The 16,676-nt window shown below is 52.2% G+C and overlaps 1 protein-coding gene across 1 annotated transcript in view; it reads right to left on the bottom strand.

Moving 5' to 3' along the window:
- The window catches only part of FAM3B (family with sequence similarity 3 member B), a 33,648-nt gene extending 23,172 nt beyond the window's left edge, over positions 1–10,476 (bottom strand). Inside the window, exons 1-2 of the mRNA XM_029940632.1 lie at positions 10,426–10,476; positions 3,713–3,856 (exon numbers count right to left, since the gene is read on the bottom strand). Coding sequence (XP_029796492.1) covers positions 3,713–3,856; positions 10,426–10,444 — 163 coding nt within the window. The 5' untranslated portion in view covers positions 10,445–10,476. The remainder of the gene's footprint in view (positions 1–3,712; positions 3,857–10,425) is intronic.
- Positions 10,477–16,676: the final 6,200 nt, after the last annotated feature.

The following is a 16,676-nucleotide window of genomic DNA, read 5'->3' as shown; positions in this document are numbered from 1 at the left end:
CTGCTTCCTGATTGCAGACATCCTGGGTATACAGCCCATTTGGAGAGAATCCTCTTGAACTGGGATCCACATTTATCCTCCCTGGTACCTGCCCGGCCTGAACACAGGTGTCCCTGTCCCCTTAACAAGCACACGGACCCGGTCCATTGTGCACAGACCCTGCTGTTCCCGGCTCAGCTGGACCGAGAATCACAGAGGCAGCCATCCGCTCTCGGAGAAGGATGCTGCTTCCTGGTCCGTTTCGCCCCAGGCTGAAGGCGTATGCGGCCACGTGGTCCCCTCAACCTAAACCTGCCCTGATGTGCCGGGCATGCTGCCTGGTGTGCTATGTTGACTGACAGCGGTGGACAGGTCCGTGTGCCCAAGGCCACATCGTGCCCCCTGATACTGTGGAGACAGAGACAGCAGATCAGTCCAGAGATCTCACGTGAGGTAGGAGGAAAAGGGATTTTGATTTGTTCTAGAGCCAGGAGCGGGGACTAATGTGGGCGAGAGGTCTGGGTGGAGCCGGTCAGGGGGAGACGAAGGGCTGGGAGGGACGGTGTGGGCTGGGGCCCAGCCTGAGCGGCGCCTGACCTTCCTCCTGCTGCTGCCACCTCTGCCCCACATGGCTGGGGCGTGGGGCCTGGGACGGGGTGACCGGTGCAGCAGGGCAAGCATAGCACCCATGAGACTCGATCCGCCCATCACGCCTGCCCTCTTATCCCAGGGCTGACGCTGGGTCTCCCGGCGAGGCCGTCCTTCCATGGGGAGAAGTCCCATGGGGATGTTCCCTGCAGCCCCTTCCTCCTCCCGTGGGGTCAGCAGCACGACCAGGCCCTGCTGTCCACACGGCAGCCAGCTCCCCTGGGGGCCGGGGTGGGCTGGAAGCAGGGCCCCACACCGTGCCAGGAGGGCCATGGGCAGGTCTTCCTGCCTGTGGCCCTGGCACCCACAGGCCCCTGCAAAATGCAGGTGCCGTCCACGTAGACATGTACGGGCGCGGAACTAGAAGGCAGGAAGCGAGCTGAGGCCTCCCAGGTTGAGTTGGATCCCAGAGGACACAGCAGCCTGGGAAGAGCCTCAGTCCTCAAGAGCATTTACAACATCCCCTCGACGACAGGGGAGGGGTCTCGAAGACACGGACAACTAGTTAATGGCAGAATTAGAATTAAAAGTAGGTCTTCAGGGCGCCTGGGTGGCTCAGTCAGTTGAGCATCTGGCTTTTGATTTCAGCTTGGGTCATGATCTCACAGTTTGTGGGTTGGAGCCCCACACAGGCTCTGCGCTGACAGCATGGAGCCTGCTTGGGATTCTCTCGCTCCCTCTCTCTGCCCCTCCCCCACTCGTCCAGCTCTCAAAAGAAACAAATAAACGTCTGTTACAAAGTAGTTCTTCCGGCTTTTTCACACAATGGCAGCCCTTTAGTAGCCGTCAGCTCCTCTCACCCTGGCTGGCGTCTAGGAAGGCATCTCACAGAGGCTGCTTTGCCTGGCTTGGTCCCCTCTCGTGAGAGTTTCTAAGAAAATGACTCAACGACCTCATATCTTAAGTACATGGGAGAAAATTTCAACAGGATCCTGTTTGCACTTGCTCATCCTGAAACCGACTTCTGTGGCCTGGGCTGGGAGTCGCGGGGCGGGGGGGGCCTGGGGGTGGCACATGGAGCTTCCCCCAGATGCACCCCTGGAGCGATGCACACACTCTTCTCACACAGAAAACACTGGTTACACACCGCACCCCGTCCTCAGCTCGACAGGGACAGCAGTGAACATGGGGGCCTTCGTGCGCGCCTGCAGGAGACGGAGGCCGGGACAGATCACCGCGCATGTGACATGTGCCACGGGTGGGGGGGGGGGACAGGCGTCGATAGCTTCACACGTTCGGAAAAACTCCCCGCAAATCAACAAGAGAACCACCCCATAGAAAATGGGCAAGGCACAGGCGTGCAATATTAGAGGAGGAGGGGACAGGGCGCGGGGACAAAGGCGCAGCATTCACAGTGCCAGCTGCCATGGAGCAGTCCCGGGCCCCGGGCCAAGGGTTTGGGACCTTCTGATGCCAAGATACACACGTCTGCGGAACGGGACAGTTCTCTCTGCGATTAGGTCTTCAAGCAGGGAGATGTCATTAAACCCCTCAGACGGGTGGGGAGGATGCCCAGGTGGTCATAACCCAGCATGTTAACTCCATCACTGGGGCAGAGGGTCAAAGAGGTCTGGGACAGGGGGAGGGGAGGGAGTGGAGGGAGACTGAGGCCCGAAGGGAGAGAAGGAGCCAGCCCTCAGCCACCACAGGCACCCGCTCTCCTGCCGCCTTTGGGTTTCCAGGAACCAGACACTGCTTCAGTCACGGCCTGTGCTGGGGGGATGGGAGACCACACGAAGGACCCCTTCTCAAAAGACAGGCATCAGAGGCAGCTCCAGAGGCAAGCCCACGTCCAGGGGGGACCTCACATTTTGTATGACAACAGGGACAATGAGAGTTCTTAGAGGGTGTCCCCATGTCCCCCAGCAACAGGGGCCCCCCCTTGGTGCTGGGCCTCATCCACAGTCTGGATGCAGTAAGTCTGTCCAACTGCGTGCACACTCGCTATGAAAACTTCATTAAAAATAAAAAATCTTAATTCCTAGAAAGTTACAGGTTTTTTTTATGGGGGTGGTCAGGAAAGCTAACTAATCTGGGGGTGCCTGGGCGGCTCAATTGGTTAAGCCTCTGACTTTTGATTTCTGCTCATGTCATGATCTCATGGTTTGTGGGATCGAGCCCCACATCAGGCTCTGCACTGACCTCAAGGATGCCGCTTGGGATTCTCTCCCACTCTCTGCCCTTCCCCCCACCCCCCCACCCTGCACTAAATAAATAAATAAATAATAGCTTTTTAAAAATGTGATTAATCGGAAAAGGAATAGATTTACAATTTTTAAAAAGATTTTATTTTGGGGGGGCTCCCAGATGGCTCAGTTAACTGTCCAATTTCGGCTCAGGTTATGATCTCATGGTTCATGGGTTTGAGCCCCGCATCAGGCTCTGTGTCGACAACTCAGAGCCTGGAACCTGCTTTGGATTCTGTGTCTGCCTCTCTCTGCTCCTTCCCCACTCAGGCTCTGTCTCTCTCAAAGATAATAAACATTAAGAAAAAAAGATTTTATTTCTTTTAAGTAGGCTCCATACCCAACATGGGGCTCAAACTCACTCAGCCAGGCACCCCGCTAGCTTTCACAACTTTTAAAAAATCATTACCCAGTTCTTTATATTTGTGCAAATTAATTTTGTATCATCTATTTCTGTATTTGACACGTGCTGGCATATCATCTTACAATGAGATTTGGAAAAAGGGTACACATTACTACCTTAGTGTCCCACATGTTTTCCTATGGAGATTTTAATGGAGATTTTGTGATTTCACCTCATTCCCAATCTGAGTTGTCTTCCAAATGTGTATTTTTATTTGACCCATCCTGGACACGGAGTTTCTTTGTTTTCCTAACATCATAATTTGTCGCGGGGTCTCATCTGGGGATGAGCAGGGGCACCCTACCTTGGGAAGGTGTGGGAACCCAAGAGGTGGGTATTACCCCCTCCTCTCCCACCTCTTCAACGTCACCATCATCATCATGATCAACTTCGTCAACATCAAATGACCAGCTGGGGCAGAGCTGAGGCCGGAAGGCCCTCCTCATCCCCACGGCTGGTTTCGGAACCGTGAGTCGACACATCCCACAGAACTCACCCTTGAGAACGGGCCTCTCACCAATGCTCTGGATGCTAGAGACAGCGCTGGACAGGGAACCTTCCGGAATGAGCTCCGCGAGCAGGTACCCAGAATACCAGGCGCATATGGATGCGAAGAGGAAGAACACAGCCTTCAAAGTGCCTGGGGACAGACAAGACACAACGTGGGTACCCAGGGCCCAGGCGCCTTCCTAGCCCACTTCCTGTACCAGCGTCTGCAGGATGCTCCCAGGAGGTTGCTCCTGGGTCCCTGGGAGCCGGGGAAGGGCCCACGGCTGCCTCAGTGAAGCCATGATATGTCTTAGCTGGTGTTACCAGCACGAAGCATTTGACGCCATGGCAGCAAAAACATACAAACAAGATCAGGGTGTTTTCTATGCCGAGTTTTTATATTTGCTCTTGGCTGGGTGTCGGGGCCTCCTCAAATGCTAACATCAGTGATTCATTAGTGGCCTGCAGAGCTGAAAATCCCAGAGGGTGGGCGCTTTGTTTTGTTGATGCTGAAAAGAGCACCTGGAGCCCTGTGAACATGCAAAGGGTCCCTGCAACCCTGGGAACAGCCGCCGGACCTGTCTTCGGCACAGGCTGGCAGGGAAGCCCAGGTCTGGCAGAAGGAGAAAGTTCCCGGAGGTAGTTTTTCTGGTTGACCAGCTCTGGTAGCTTCCTCCCAATTTTTTTTTTTTTAGTGTTTTTTATTTATTTTTGTGAGAGAGAGAGACAGCGTGAGCAGGGGAGGGTCAGAGAGAGAGGAAGACACAGAATCTGAAGCAGGCTGAGGCTCTGAGCTAGCTGTCAGCACAGAGCGGGGCTCAAACCCATGAACCGTGAGATCATGACCTGAGCTGAAGCCGGACGCTTAACCAACTGAGCCACCCAGATACCCCCCAATTTATAAAAAATGTTTTATTATTTATTTTTGAGAGAGAGAGAGAGAGAGAGAGAGAGAGAGAGAGAGAGAGAGGGAGGGAGCAGGGGCGGGGTAGGAAGAGGAGACACAGAGTCTGAAGCAGGCTCCAGGCTCTGAGCTGTCAGCTTAACCAACTGAGCCGCCCTGGTGCCCCACATTTTAGGGAAAAGGTCTCACCCACTCCTAGGTCAGGGGAAGCCTAGGGGATGGGCTCCCGATCCCTTCACAGACAACCTGCCACCAGTCCTTTCTGATTTTAACTCCCAAATATCTCAAAGATGGGCACTTGGTTCAGGACCCCCAACAGTGCCCAGATGCTGGCCCTGCAGGAATTTCCGGATCAGCATTCAAATATATGTTAATGGTCCAGTCCTAAGAACTAAGAAAAAGCAGGAAAGGGGGGAGGGAGGAGAGGAGAAAGAAAAAGAGGAAGGGGGGGGAAGAAGGCAGAGGCACGGAGGTCCCCCCCACCACCATATTCTGGGTGCCTCACTTCTGTACCCACTCAGGCCAAGCACCTAGAACTAACCAGCCCCTCCCACAGCCTCCGGGCCTCTCGTCCCACTGTGGCTCGGGGCAGCTGTGCTGGTGGGGGCTCCAACGTCCCCCACGATGCCGGAGCCCTGTGCCTGGATGACGGACGCCCCCCTGTGCAGGCCCCCCAGGGCACAGCCCGGGCCTCTCAGCACCCCGGGGTCGGCTCACCCACACAAGTCTCTGAGTTGCCGGCAGGGGCGCCCCACGGTGGACCTGTGGTCAGCAACCTGGCCTCACGCTTAGCAGGTCCTGGAGGAAAGCCCTTCCTTCTCCCTGCCTGCTCTCCCCAGATCTGCTCTTGACCCACATCCGGCCCATCGCAGGGGAGAAACGGGGGGTCAGGTGCCCGGACTCTCCCTTCATTCCACACTTCCCGCCCCGTCCTGATGGAATCCGGTTTCCATGGGTTTACCTCCACCATAAATCCCACCGCCGTGGACTTCTCCGCATCTCTCTAGCCTCCCCCGCCCCAGGCCACGCCACCCTAAATCTTCCCTCCCGCTGACGGGGAGAGAAAACCGCACCCCCACCTGGGCTCCCAGATGACAGGCCCGTTTATCACAGGGAGTAAAATAAAGATTGTATTCGGTCTTTGTCCCAGTCCCTGGCACAGAGCTTCTAAAACCCTGTATCTCCTATCTCTTAGGAGTTATTCATAAAGGGGCCCGGTTAGACCACACCTGAGTCCATGCTCAGGAGGCGACAAGAGAGGAAGGGCTGGTCCTTAGGTAGCTTTAAGGGAAGGGCTGGCCCCGCATGTGACTGGCGGTGACTGACACTTTCAGCCCTGTCCCCGACCTCTAGGGGAGGAAAGGGAAGGGAGCCCTACCTTGGTCATGGGGTCATGTAACCAAGGCTTAAGAAGAGGTGGTGGTGATGGTGGAGGGCACTTAAGGGGAAGAGCACTGGGTGTTGTATGGAAAACAATTTGACAATAAAATATTATGGAAAAAAAATGATGCTGAAAAAAAAAAAAGAAGATCCAAGAACTCTGAACCCCTGAACCTTGGAGGTGGGTCCCTTCCTGTAGCAAACGTCTGGGTGCGTGAGGAGGATGATGTCCCCTCGCTCCATGGGGCGTGGGCCCAGAACTCCGAGGCCGGGGCCCTCCCAGCCTTCCACCCATAAGCCCCCTCGCTTGGCTGGCCCTCCTGCCCAGGGGCCGGTGGGTGCTTGTGCGTGAGGGCGGCAAGTCTGCTCAGGGGGTCGAGCTCATGGACCAGGATGGAAGGCTCCTGTTTCACCGTGGTCAGCTGATCTTTTTTCAAGAGTATCCTTTTATTTGGCAAACCCCACCATCCCAGCGGTTGCTAGAAGGTTCTGCAGGGATGGCTTCCATTGTGGAGCAGCTGGGGCAGTTGTGACCATGACCACCGCAATTTGCAGGACCGAAGGAACACCTCGAAGCTGGAAAAACTGGCCACAGGAAACAAAATGAAAGCCACAGGTGTGGCCGGCTCCATTCCTGTAACCCCTGTGTTTGCTCGGTCTGGGTCACACTATTTGCGGGAGCCCAGCCCTCTCCTGTCCCACATGTTAGTAGGAGCATGTCACTCTGCCTACTGGGCACCCTCTTCCATGACCCCCAGCCTTCTCTCTCTCCCTTTGGGGCTCCCTCGACTCAGTGGAGCCTGCCGCACACCCTCACACCAGCCCTTCACATGCCTTGCTGGCGTGCACACCGAGGGTCCTCCAGGACAGTGCAAGGGCCACGGGCCACGTATGTTCCAGAATATTCGGTTGGATGCACACTAAGTGAGCAATGCAGTAGGACTGCTGGAAGCGTGGAGTCAGCATTACAGTGTCAGGTTCAGAGGCAACAATAATTCACTGTGTCGTGTGTGTGTGTGTGTGTGTGTGTGTGTGTGTGTGTGTGAGATCACAGCTGGGTTATTTTTCCAGGTGTCTTATTTAAAGAAGAATCCTGGCCACCAGAGATCCTTCGCAGGGTCTTCTGGCCCCCACATCTCTGGCGAGATCTTTGAGCAGAGGTGCCGTTTAGCTTGGGGAATACTGGAACTGAGCATGGCACCACCTTCCAAATGTGGGAAGGACAGCGACAGGGAAAGGAGACGAGATGTTGTCCCCAGCCAAACAAGGACAAATGAATGGAAGTGACAGGGAAGAAAATATGGAATGAGGAAAGGCTCATGAGTCCTTGTAAGCAGGGGTACAAACTGTGGCTGGCCGGCCTTGCAAAACAACGAGCTTCCGACCCTGGACGGTCAGAGCTCCTCAGAAGGCTCTCACGCATGTGCGCTGCAGGTAACGCATGAGCCAGGGACCTTGCCGCTGGGGCCGCCTGCTTTCTGGACTGGCCGGGAGGAGCCAAGAACTGGATGGAGCCCGACCACCTGAAGGCAGGAGGGCAGATGAGGGGGCAGAGACCCGGGCCCCTCCAGCAGGAGAGTTAGGTGGCAGGTGCCGGGGGTGGGGGTGGGGGGCCGAGCTAGACCAGGCACAGGCCTGATCCAGTCACAAAATCGTCCCAGCGGCCGGAGGAGACCTGGCATGGGAGCCCAGACAAGGTCCAGACAAGCTGGGGCACCGCCAGCCTGTGGGCGGGACACCTGTATCAGGAGCTCAGTCCCTGGTGGGGCGGGGAAGGGGAGTGCAGAGCGGATGACAGGCTGGCCCCGCCCCTTCACTTCGCTGCAGAAGACAGCAGTCCCAAAGCCAATGCACACTAAGCCAGTCCTCGGGCAGGCAGATCTCAGGGTACCCCGCACCCCTCCAACCCCGGGGCCCTGAAGGAGGCACTTCTGAGCCAGTAAGAACACACTTGCTTCCGGTGGGATTTCCTTCAACGTGAAGCAGGATGAGGAAGCTGCCTGTCATTAGCAGCCTCACCAATATAAACCCAAATCCCATCACCCTGGGGGCGGCCATACCTGACCTCTTGTCCCCAGAGGGGGCCGAGCAGGCTGGGCGCGGCTAAGCCCTGTGCATCCTCCTTGGGACTTGGCTGTTCTGGGGCTCCAGGCTCAGCTGGCCTCAGTGTCCACTGTGGTCACTGCCCCGTGGACCGGGGCTTGTGGGCAGAGAGACTGGGAAGTGTCACACCTGAACGTCACAGTAGTTTTGGAAGGTTACTTTCTGCAGAGTTAGGACAGTTGCCACAGTAGGTTTGGAAAGGTTACCTTCTGCAGAGTTAGGACAGTTGCCACCAGACAGCTGCCCCGAGGGCGGGTGGAGGGTGGGGTTGGCTTAACTCACTTCATCCACATGATCTGAAACTGTCCTCCCTGTGAACTTTCTGCCCCGAGACAGACCAGGGATGGACTGAAGCGTCCAGGAAAATGTCACTTCCAAGAACGCTGCCAAATCTCAGCTCATAAAGTCCAGAGCAATGTGGTTCTGAGTTACTGCAGGCGACTTCTCTCATAGCCACGCACATATGCATAAATACGAATCTGGTGCCGTGTCAGAGCCTGATGTGAAAGGGCCACATGGTTGGCTCACGTATGACTCACGAGGGCTATGTGTGAAAAAGGTGCAGGGAAGGGAAGGCAGTCTGAGAATATTCAGCATTTTCCCACCAAGTAACTGGAAAATATTGTACGAATATGATACAGAACTAATGGGAAAAAAAATCTTCCAAAATAGCTATCATGAAAGCCAGTGCCCTGAGGGAGGTGTTTTCTAACCCCCTTCCCAAAAAAGAGACCTGTATTTCCCCCATTTATCCTACAATCCACGCAAGTTACAGGAAACTGTGCTGTTTAAAAGCAAAAGGTTTTGTAGAGAACATGACTCATTCACACAATAAAGAAAAATCTTAAAATCCGTCTCTCGAAACGTTGGGTCTGGAGCAGCAAAGGTGGGGTTTAGAACTCTGGAGCAGCAAAGGTAAGGCAGTGTCAGAGGAAAGAGGGCCCCTTACCAGCTCCAGGCAGACAGCCTCCCCCAGGGGCTGCTAAAGGAGCCAAGAGATATTTCTACCTCTGAACTTCCCCTTTTTGTGCAAGGTCTGCCGACTGGCTCCAGGAAGGATCCAGATCCCTCAGATTACAGGAAGGAAACAGCAAAACCACTCAGAAAGGACGAAGGTGGGGCAGGTTCACACAGGACCCCAGGGCGCCCTGTGAAGCAAGGCAGGCAGGCAACTGACTGTGGACAGCGGCCAAGGTCAGGACTGCCGGCTCTGTGAGACCCAATGACCGGTGGGATGCCCCTTTCGTTTTTCCTTCCTTCTTCCTATTTCTCCGGAGTCTCTCAAGTAGTTTGATATTTGGGAAAAATAAAAAGAGCCTTATTGGAGAGATGATGCTACCAGAACTTAATGGTCAGGGACATGGGGCGCTCCCCACTAGTCCCTCCCCACGTCCAGCCCACCCACATTCCCCCTGCCCCTGACTTAAAAAGGCTGCCTCGAGGCGCCTGGGTGGCTCAGTCCCTTACCAAGCTGACTTCAGCTCAGTCATGATCTTGCAGTTCCTGAGTGGGTTTGAACCCTGCATCACGCTGACAGCTCAGAGCCTGGAGCCTGCTTTTGGATTCTGTGTCTCCCTCTTTCTCTGCCCCTCCCCGATCTCCCTCTGTCTCTGTCTCTCAGAAGTAAATAAGCATTAAAAAAAATGTTTTTTAATGGGGTGCCTGGGTGGCTCAGTTGGTTAAGCATCCTGCCCCACTCAAGTCATGATCTCACGGTTGGTGGGTTGGTGGGTTCAAGCCCTGCGTCGGGCTCTGTGCTGACAGCTCAGAGCCTGGACCTGTTTCCGATTCTGTGTCTCCTCTCTCTGACCCTCCCCTGCTCGCACTGTCTCTCTGCCTCTCAAAAAAAAAAAAAAAAAAAAAAAAAAAAAAACTTAAAAAAAATTTTTTAAGGCTCCCTCACTGTCCCCTCACCTTTCATCGTTTCCACGACTGGTCACATTGACCTGTGGTTAGTGACCCCTGATTGCACCAGAGGGGCTCCAGGGGGAGCCCACGGGAGCCGCTGACTGGCGGCTGCCAGTCCCCTTCGCGGGTGCCCGGGGTCCCTGACCTCCCAGCGCGCCCAGGTCCTGCCCTGTGGACGGGGGCCCCCTCCTCCTGGAGCTCGTGGGTCTGGCCATGCCCGCGCTCACCTGATGCCCACTTTCCGGGCAAAGCGTCAGCCTCACGGGGCCGCGGGGACCTGCTGGACTCGTTTGGCGAATTTCAGACCCCGGGGTCTTCCGCCAGGAGGAGACCCGGCCCCGCCAGCCCTGCCCAGGACGGTCCCAGGAAGGGGGGCGGTCCCGCCAAGTCCCCTTTCCTTCCTTCGGGGTGGGGGCAGCACTCACCGGCCGTCCCCGGGCGCATCTTCCAGGTGCAGCTCCCCGGACCGGGCGGGGACGGGCGGGGAAGGGACCCAGGCGCGCCCTTGGGAGGGAGCAGATGGCGGCTGGGGAGGGAGAGCCGAGGGCGGGCGGAGGGGCCACGCGGTGCAGGTGCAGGTGCAGGTGCAGGTGCGCGGGCAGCGCCCAGGGGCTCCCGGGGCGGCCAAGCTGGAGGCGCCCCCACCCTGGCGACAGGCGGCCGGCACGACCCAGCAGGCTTTGTTCCCCAGGGCAGGACGCCGTGTCCCTCCCTTAAGGTTCGCGGCCTCGGCCCCAGATTTGATGTCTCACAAGAGGAAACAGCGAACAAATATTAAGCGTGTCCTGGGCCATTAAACTCAAGGCCAAGTGCTAGCGGGGTCCAAGTTAGGGGTCAACAACCCTGGGCCCAAGTCAGAAGTCCCCTTGCTTCATCCAGAACGGTCCCTGGGCTTGCACAGCCCGGCGGTCCTCCACCTCGTGCCCTCTTCTTCTTCTTCTTTTTAATTTGTAATGTTTTTTATTATTCATTTTTGAGAGACAGAGAGAGACAGTGTGAGCAGGGGAGGGTTAGAGAGAGAGAGGGAGACACAGAATCCGAAGCAGGCTCCAGGCTCTGAGCTGTCAGCACAGAGCCCAACGCGGGGCTCAAACCCACGAACCATGAGATCATGACCTGAGCTGAAGCCGGACGCTTAAGGACTGAGCCACCCAGGCGCCCCATCCTCATGCCCTCTTCTAACCTCAGGGCCTGGTTCAGGGAAATGCGGCAGGGACAGTGCCCCTGGTGCCATGGTCAGGGCCACAGGTTTGCAAGTCCTGTTGTTCATACGGAGGCAGGGGCTGCTGGGGTCTAGCAGGTATTTGAAGAAAGCTTCCCGGGAGACGCCCAGCCCCTAATACAGACAACTGCTCTCTCCCTAGACTCACACCCCAGACACCCTCCGGGCTTTATGGCTCTTTGGAACACAGTGTAGTCACAGTGGCCTCCAAAGTCCAAGGGCACGTTAAGGCTCCAAGGGCAGTTGGCCATCTTTGCAGAACAATAGTGTTCCAGGGAGACAGGTCTTTACAAAGACCCGCTCCCGCCCCCAGAGTCCATGGGCCCTGCATTTCCGCTGGTCCCTGATTCTCTTCTCCCAAAAAGCCCAGAGGCCTGAAGAGTGCAACACGGGGTCCCCTCACCTAGTCCAAGGATCCGCATCGCCCTAGGGTTGTCAACAGGGGCCTGACCATGACCTTCCCCATCATTGTCTTTGCCCCTAAGGAGCTCCTGCATGGCCCCATCCAGGGAGCCTGGGGACACATGTCCTGTGGACAGTTTGGCTTGACTCCTCTCGGTCACCTCTCCCCACAGTGTTCCACCGAGCCAGGGGAATCAGAAGATGGGGTCTCCCCGACTCCAGGGCTTGAGAACTGTACCATAGCTTGAGAGTGGCACATTTTGCTTTGGATGCCACGTCTGGGACACCCCCAGCCGCTCCTAGTAATTATGTTGAGTAAGTTCATTAAGGTGGATGTTGGGGGACCCTGAGTGGCTCAGCCATTTGAGCATCTGGCTCTGGATATCGGCTCAGGTTGTGATCTCACGGTCATGGTGTCAAGCCCTGCATCTGGCTCCGTGCTGAACATGGAGACGGCTTGGTGGGCTCTCTTCTCCTCCTCCTCTTCCTCCTCCTCCTTCTCTTCCTCCTCCTCCTCCTCCTCCTTCCCTGTTCATGTGTGTACACGAACATGCACTCCCTCCTCTCTATCTCGAAATAAATGCACTTAAATATTCTTTAAATAAAGTGGATTTTGATTTCATTGACCAAGAGTATCAACTTTGTCTTTAGCTCAGCTGATTTCAGAGATTGAGTGTTTATGTCCTGTTGCTTTCATTTGTTTTTACTTTTATTTTTTTATTTTTTTTACATTTATTCATTATTGAGACAGAAACAGAGCATGAGTAGGGTAGGGGCAGAGAGAGAGGGAGACACAGAATCCGAAGCAGCTCCAGGCTCTGAGCTGTCAGCACAGAGCCTGACGCATAACTCGAACCCACAAACTGTGAGATCATGACCTGAGCTGAAGTCAGATGCTTAACCGACTGAGCCACCCAGGCGCCCCTGTTGTCTTCATTTTTCAAAGTTGTGGCAAACAATGCATAACATAAAATCTACTATCTTTTACCAAATTAGAAATTTTACATTTTAAGTGTACAGTTCAGTAGTGTTAAGTAGGTTCACACTGTTATGCAACAGAGCTCAAGACCTTTTTATCTTGCAAAACGGAAACTCCGTCCCTGTTAATATCAGCTCCCCTGCCCCAACCCGAGGCTCTTGGCAACTGCCATTCTTTCTTTTCTTTCTTTTTTAAAAAAATTTTTTTAACGTTTTTTATTTATTTTTGAGAGACAGAGAGAGAGACAGCATGAGCAAGGGAGGGTCAGAGAGAGAGAGAGAGAGAGACACAGAATCTGAAGCAGCTCCAGGCTTTGAGCTGTCAGCGCAGAGCCTGATGCGGGGCTCGAACCCACGAACTGTGAGATCATGACTTGAGCCGCAGCCAGACGCTTAACCGGCTGAGCCACCCAGGTGCCCCTCTACTTTCTTGTCCTATGAATTCAACTCCTTTAGATACCTCACATGAGTGGAACATACACTATTTGTCTTTTTATGACTAGCTTATTTCACTTCTTATTAAGTTCTCAAGGTGCGTCCATGTTGTAGCACGTGACAGTATGTCATTCTTTCTTAAGGCTGAATAATACTCCATTCTACGTACATGCCACATTTTGTTTATCTATTTATTTGTTGATGAACACTTGGGTTATTTCCACCTCTTGACGAGTGTGAATAATGCTTCTATGAACATAGCAGATGGATGTACATCTCTTTGAGACCCTGTTTTCAATTATTTTGGGGTACGTATGCTGAAATCAGATTGCTAGATCATATGACAATTCTATTTTTAAGTTTTTAAAGAAACACCAGGGGCGCATGGGTGGCTCAGTCAGTTAAGCGTCCGACTTCGGCTCAGGTCATGATCTCACAGTTCGTGGGTTCAAGCCCTACGTCAGGATCTGTGCTGACAGCTCAGAGTCTGGAGCCTGCTTCAGATTCTGTGTGTCCTTCTCTCCCTGCCCCTTCCCTGCTCATGATCTGCCTCTCTCTGTCTCTCAAAAATAAATAAATGTTAAAAAAAATTAAAAAGGAAGAAAAGAAACACCAGCTTCCCTCAGTGGCTGCACCATTTTATATTCCTAATAACACTGTGCAAGTGTTCGAATCTTCCACATCCTCACCAACACATTTTGTTCTGCTTTTTAGATGTTTAAATAGGAGCCACCCTAATGGGCATGGGCTGATATCTCACCGTGGTTTGATTTGCACGAGTCTCTAATGATGACTGATTTTGAGCATCTTTTCATGAGCTTTTTGGCCATCCATTTGTCACCCTTGGAGAAAGGTCTGCTCAAGTTCTTTGCACATTTTGTAGTCTAGTTTTGTTGTTGTTGCTGTTGAGCTATAGCGGTTCTTGAAATATTCTGGATATTAATTCCTGATCAGATGTATTGTTTGCAAATATATTCCCTGGTTACGCAGGCTTCTCTTCTACTGTGTTGTGTCCTACGTACGGTGCCTGGTTGATTAAGTTTGATACAGGCTCGTCTATTTTTGCCTGTGCTTTCCATGCCATGTCCAAGAAATCATTACCAAGTCCAGTGTTACAAAGTTTCTCTCCTATGTCTCCTTCTAGGAGTTTTACAGTTTTAGGACCTATGTTAAGGTCCTTGATCCATTTTGAATTAGTTTTGTATATGGACTTAGGGAAGGACCTAACTACATCCTTTTGCTGTGGGTGTCCACTTTTCCCAATACCATTGTTGAAGAGACTGTCCTCTCCCCACTGAGCGGTCTTGGCGTCCATGTCCAAGATCGTTTGACCATATATGCCAGGGTCTTTTGCAGGGCTCTCTAGTACATTCCATTGATAGATAGAGAATCTTTCTTTATGCCAGTACCCTTTTTTAAAATTATTATTACTGTAGCTTTATAATAAGCTTTGAAATCAGGAAGTGTGAGCCTTCCAGCTTGTTCTTTTTCAAGATTGTTTTGGCTATTCAGAACCCCCTTGGATTCCACAGGAATTTTTGGTTGGGTTTTTCTATTTCTGTCAAAAAAAAAAAACCATCACTGAGATCTTGATAGGTCTTTCATTGAATTTGTAAAATGTTTCGGGAGATATTGATAGCTTATGGATATTAAACCTTCCAATCTGAAAACGTCAGATGTCTTTTCATTTATTGGTGACTTCCTTCCTTTCTTCCAGCCGTGTTTTATAGTGTTCGGTGTGCAGGTTTTTCTGCTTCCGTGGTTAAGTTAGGGTTTGTTTGTATTTTTCTCCAATCACCTGGCCTAGACCCCGTTCCCTGTTCTCAGCAGGTCTGTAAGAGTCACGCCTGCTCGACTTCTCCCGAGCAGCTGCCATTATTTAAGGAAAAAAGTGACAAAATTCCCATTTCTCTTGATGTATACTAAGGAACGTTTTTTTGTCTTTCTTAAAAAGGAAATGCTATGTATACTAACAGTGAATAATGTAAAGAAATCTATGAGGCTAATAAAAGGCAGGATGACTAAATAAATGACTGTTTAAACACTTGGAACTCTACTCAGGAACTTAAAATGACTTAATATTACTCGCAATATACATGGAAAATGTACATGAAACGCGCTTTAAGTGAAAAGGCAGGAACAAAAGTGGACATTGATGTATATAAGAAGACTGGGCGGGAATGCCAAAAAGGAAAAAACCTGTGGTATTTGCCTGTGCATGCGATAAAGCCACGTTACCTCAATAAAATTTTTAAATAAGTATGCGCTACCAGATATGGAAACACCGATAGAGGGATAGATAAAGAAGATGTGGTGTCGAGATGTAACGGAATACTACTCAGCTATAAAAAAGAACAAAACCTTGCCATTTGTGACAACACGGATAGGCCTGGAGAGTATAATGCTAAATGAAGTTAAGTCAGACAGAGAAACACAAGGACAACATAATATCACTTCTATGCGGAATCTAAAACACCAACCAACAAAACCACCAAACAAATAAAAACCAGAAACAGACTCAAGAATGCAGAGAACAAACTGGTGGGTGCCAGAGGAGAGGGCCTGAGGGCTGGGTGAAACAGGGGACGGAGACCCAGGGGCACAAGCTTCTGCTCGTAAGATAAATAAGTCCCAGGGACAAAAGGTACAGTATCATGTTGTAAAGCCTTTGTAAGGCGACAGGTGGCCACCAGCTTTTGGTGAGAGGTGTGTAGCAGTAACGCGCAGAACACTGAATCCCTGTGTCATAACCTGAGACGAACACAACACAGTTACCCTCAGTTCCTTCATATTTCCGCGGTCCACTTGGGCCACAGGCTCATCTTCACATCCCTTCCCCCTCAACAGGCCCTTCCCCCCCTCCCCCAAGTCCAGGGTTCACTCCCCAGAGTCCCCAGAGACGGCTCCTGTCCCTAGCGTTTCCCGAGGCCCTCAGAGCCAGTCTCTGTGTATGCAAGCCTGCTATATCTCCCTCTGCCTTTTTACACAAAAGATACATTGTACGTGGTGTTTCATAACTTACCTTTTATGTCAGAAAGCTTTGTACATAAACACACCCAGGCTTTGCTTGCGCTTCCTGAGTGCTGTACTCCATTCCCCTGTTGGAGGAGGCGCATCTTTGTCATTTTTTTCCAAGACTTTATTTAAATTCTAGTTAGTTAACATGTAGTGTAATAGTGGCTTCAGGAGGAGAATTCAGTGGTTCATCACTTACACACAACACCCGGTGCTCATCCCAATCAGCCCCTCCTTAATGCCCAACACCCACTTAGCCCTTCCACATCCCCCCAAACCCCCTCCATCAACCCTGTTTGTTCTCTATTGTAAGAGACTCTTGTGGTTTCTCTCCCCTGTCCCGGTAAGGCATATCTTTAAGCCACACCTTTTGTTTTTGTTTTTTTTTTCAAGCTTCAATAGTAAATATTCTGCTACTATATATTAAATACTGCATGGTTTGCCCAAGCTAAGATGAAACCACATCATGAATCAATTACCATTTTGCATTTTCTTTCATTATCTGCTCAAAGTCATGCCTACTGCACCTCTAAACATTACATTAAATCCATTTATACAGCAAACACTCCCAAAATAAACTTAGATTGTATTGTAGTTTCACTTAACAGTATATAAAATGCTGTG

Source organism: Suricata suricatta, chromosome 5 (genome assembly GCF_006229205.1).
Source record: "Suricata suricatta isolate VVHF042 chromosome 5, meerkat_22Aug2017_6uvM2_HiC, whole genome shotgun sequence".
Classification (NCBI taxonomy): domain Eukaryota; kingdom Metazoa; phylum Chordata; class Mammalia; order Carnivora; family Herpestidae; genus Suricata; species Suricata suricatta.
Note: the sequence above shows the minus strand (reverse complement) of the source record. Positions and strands in the feature narration are given on the sequence as shown.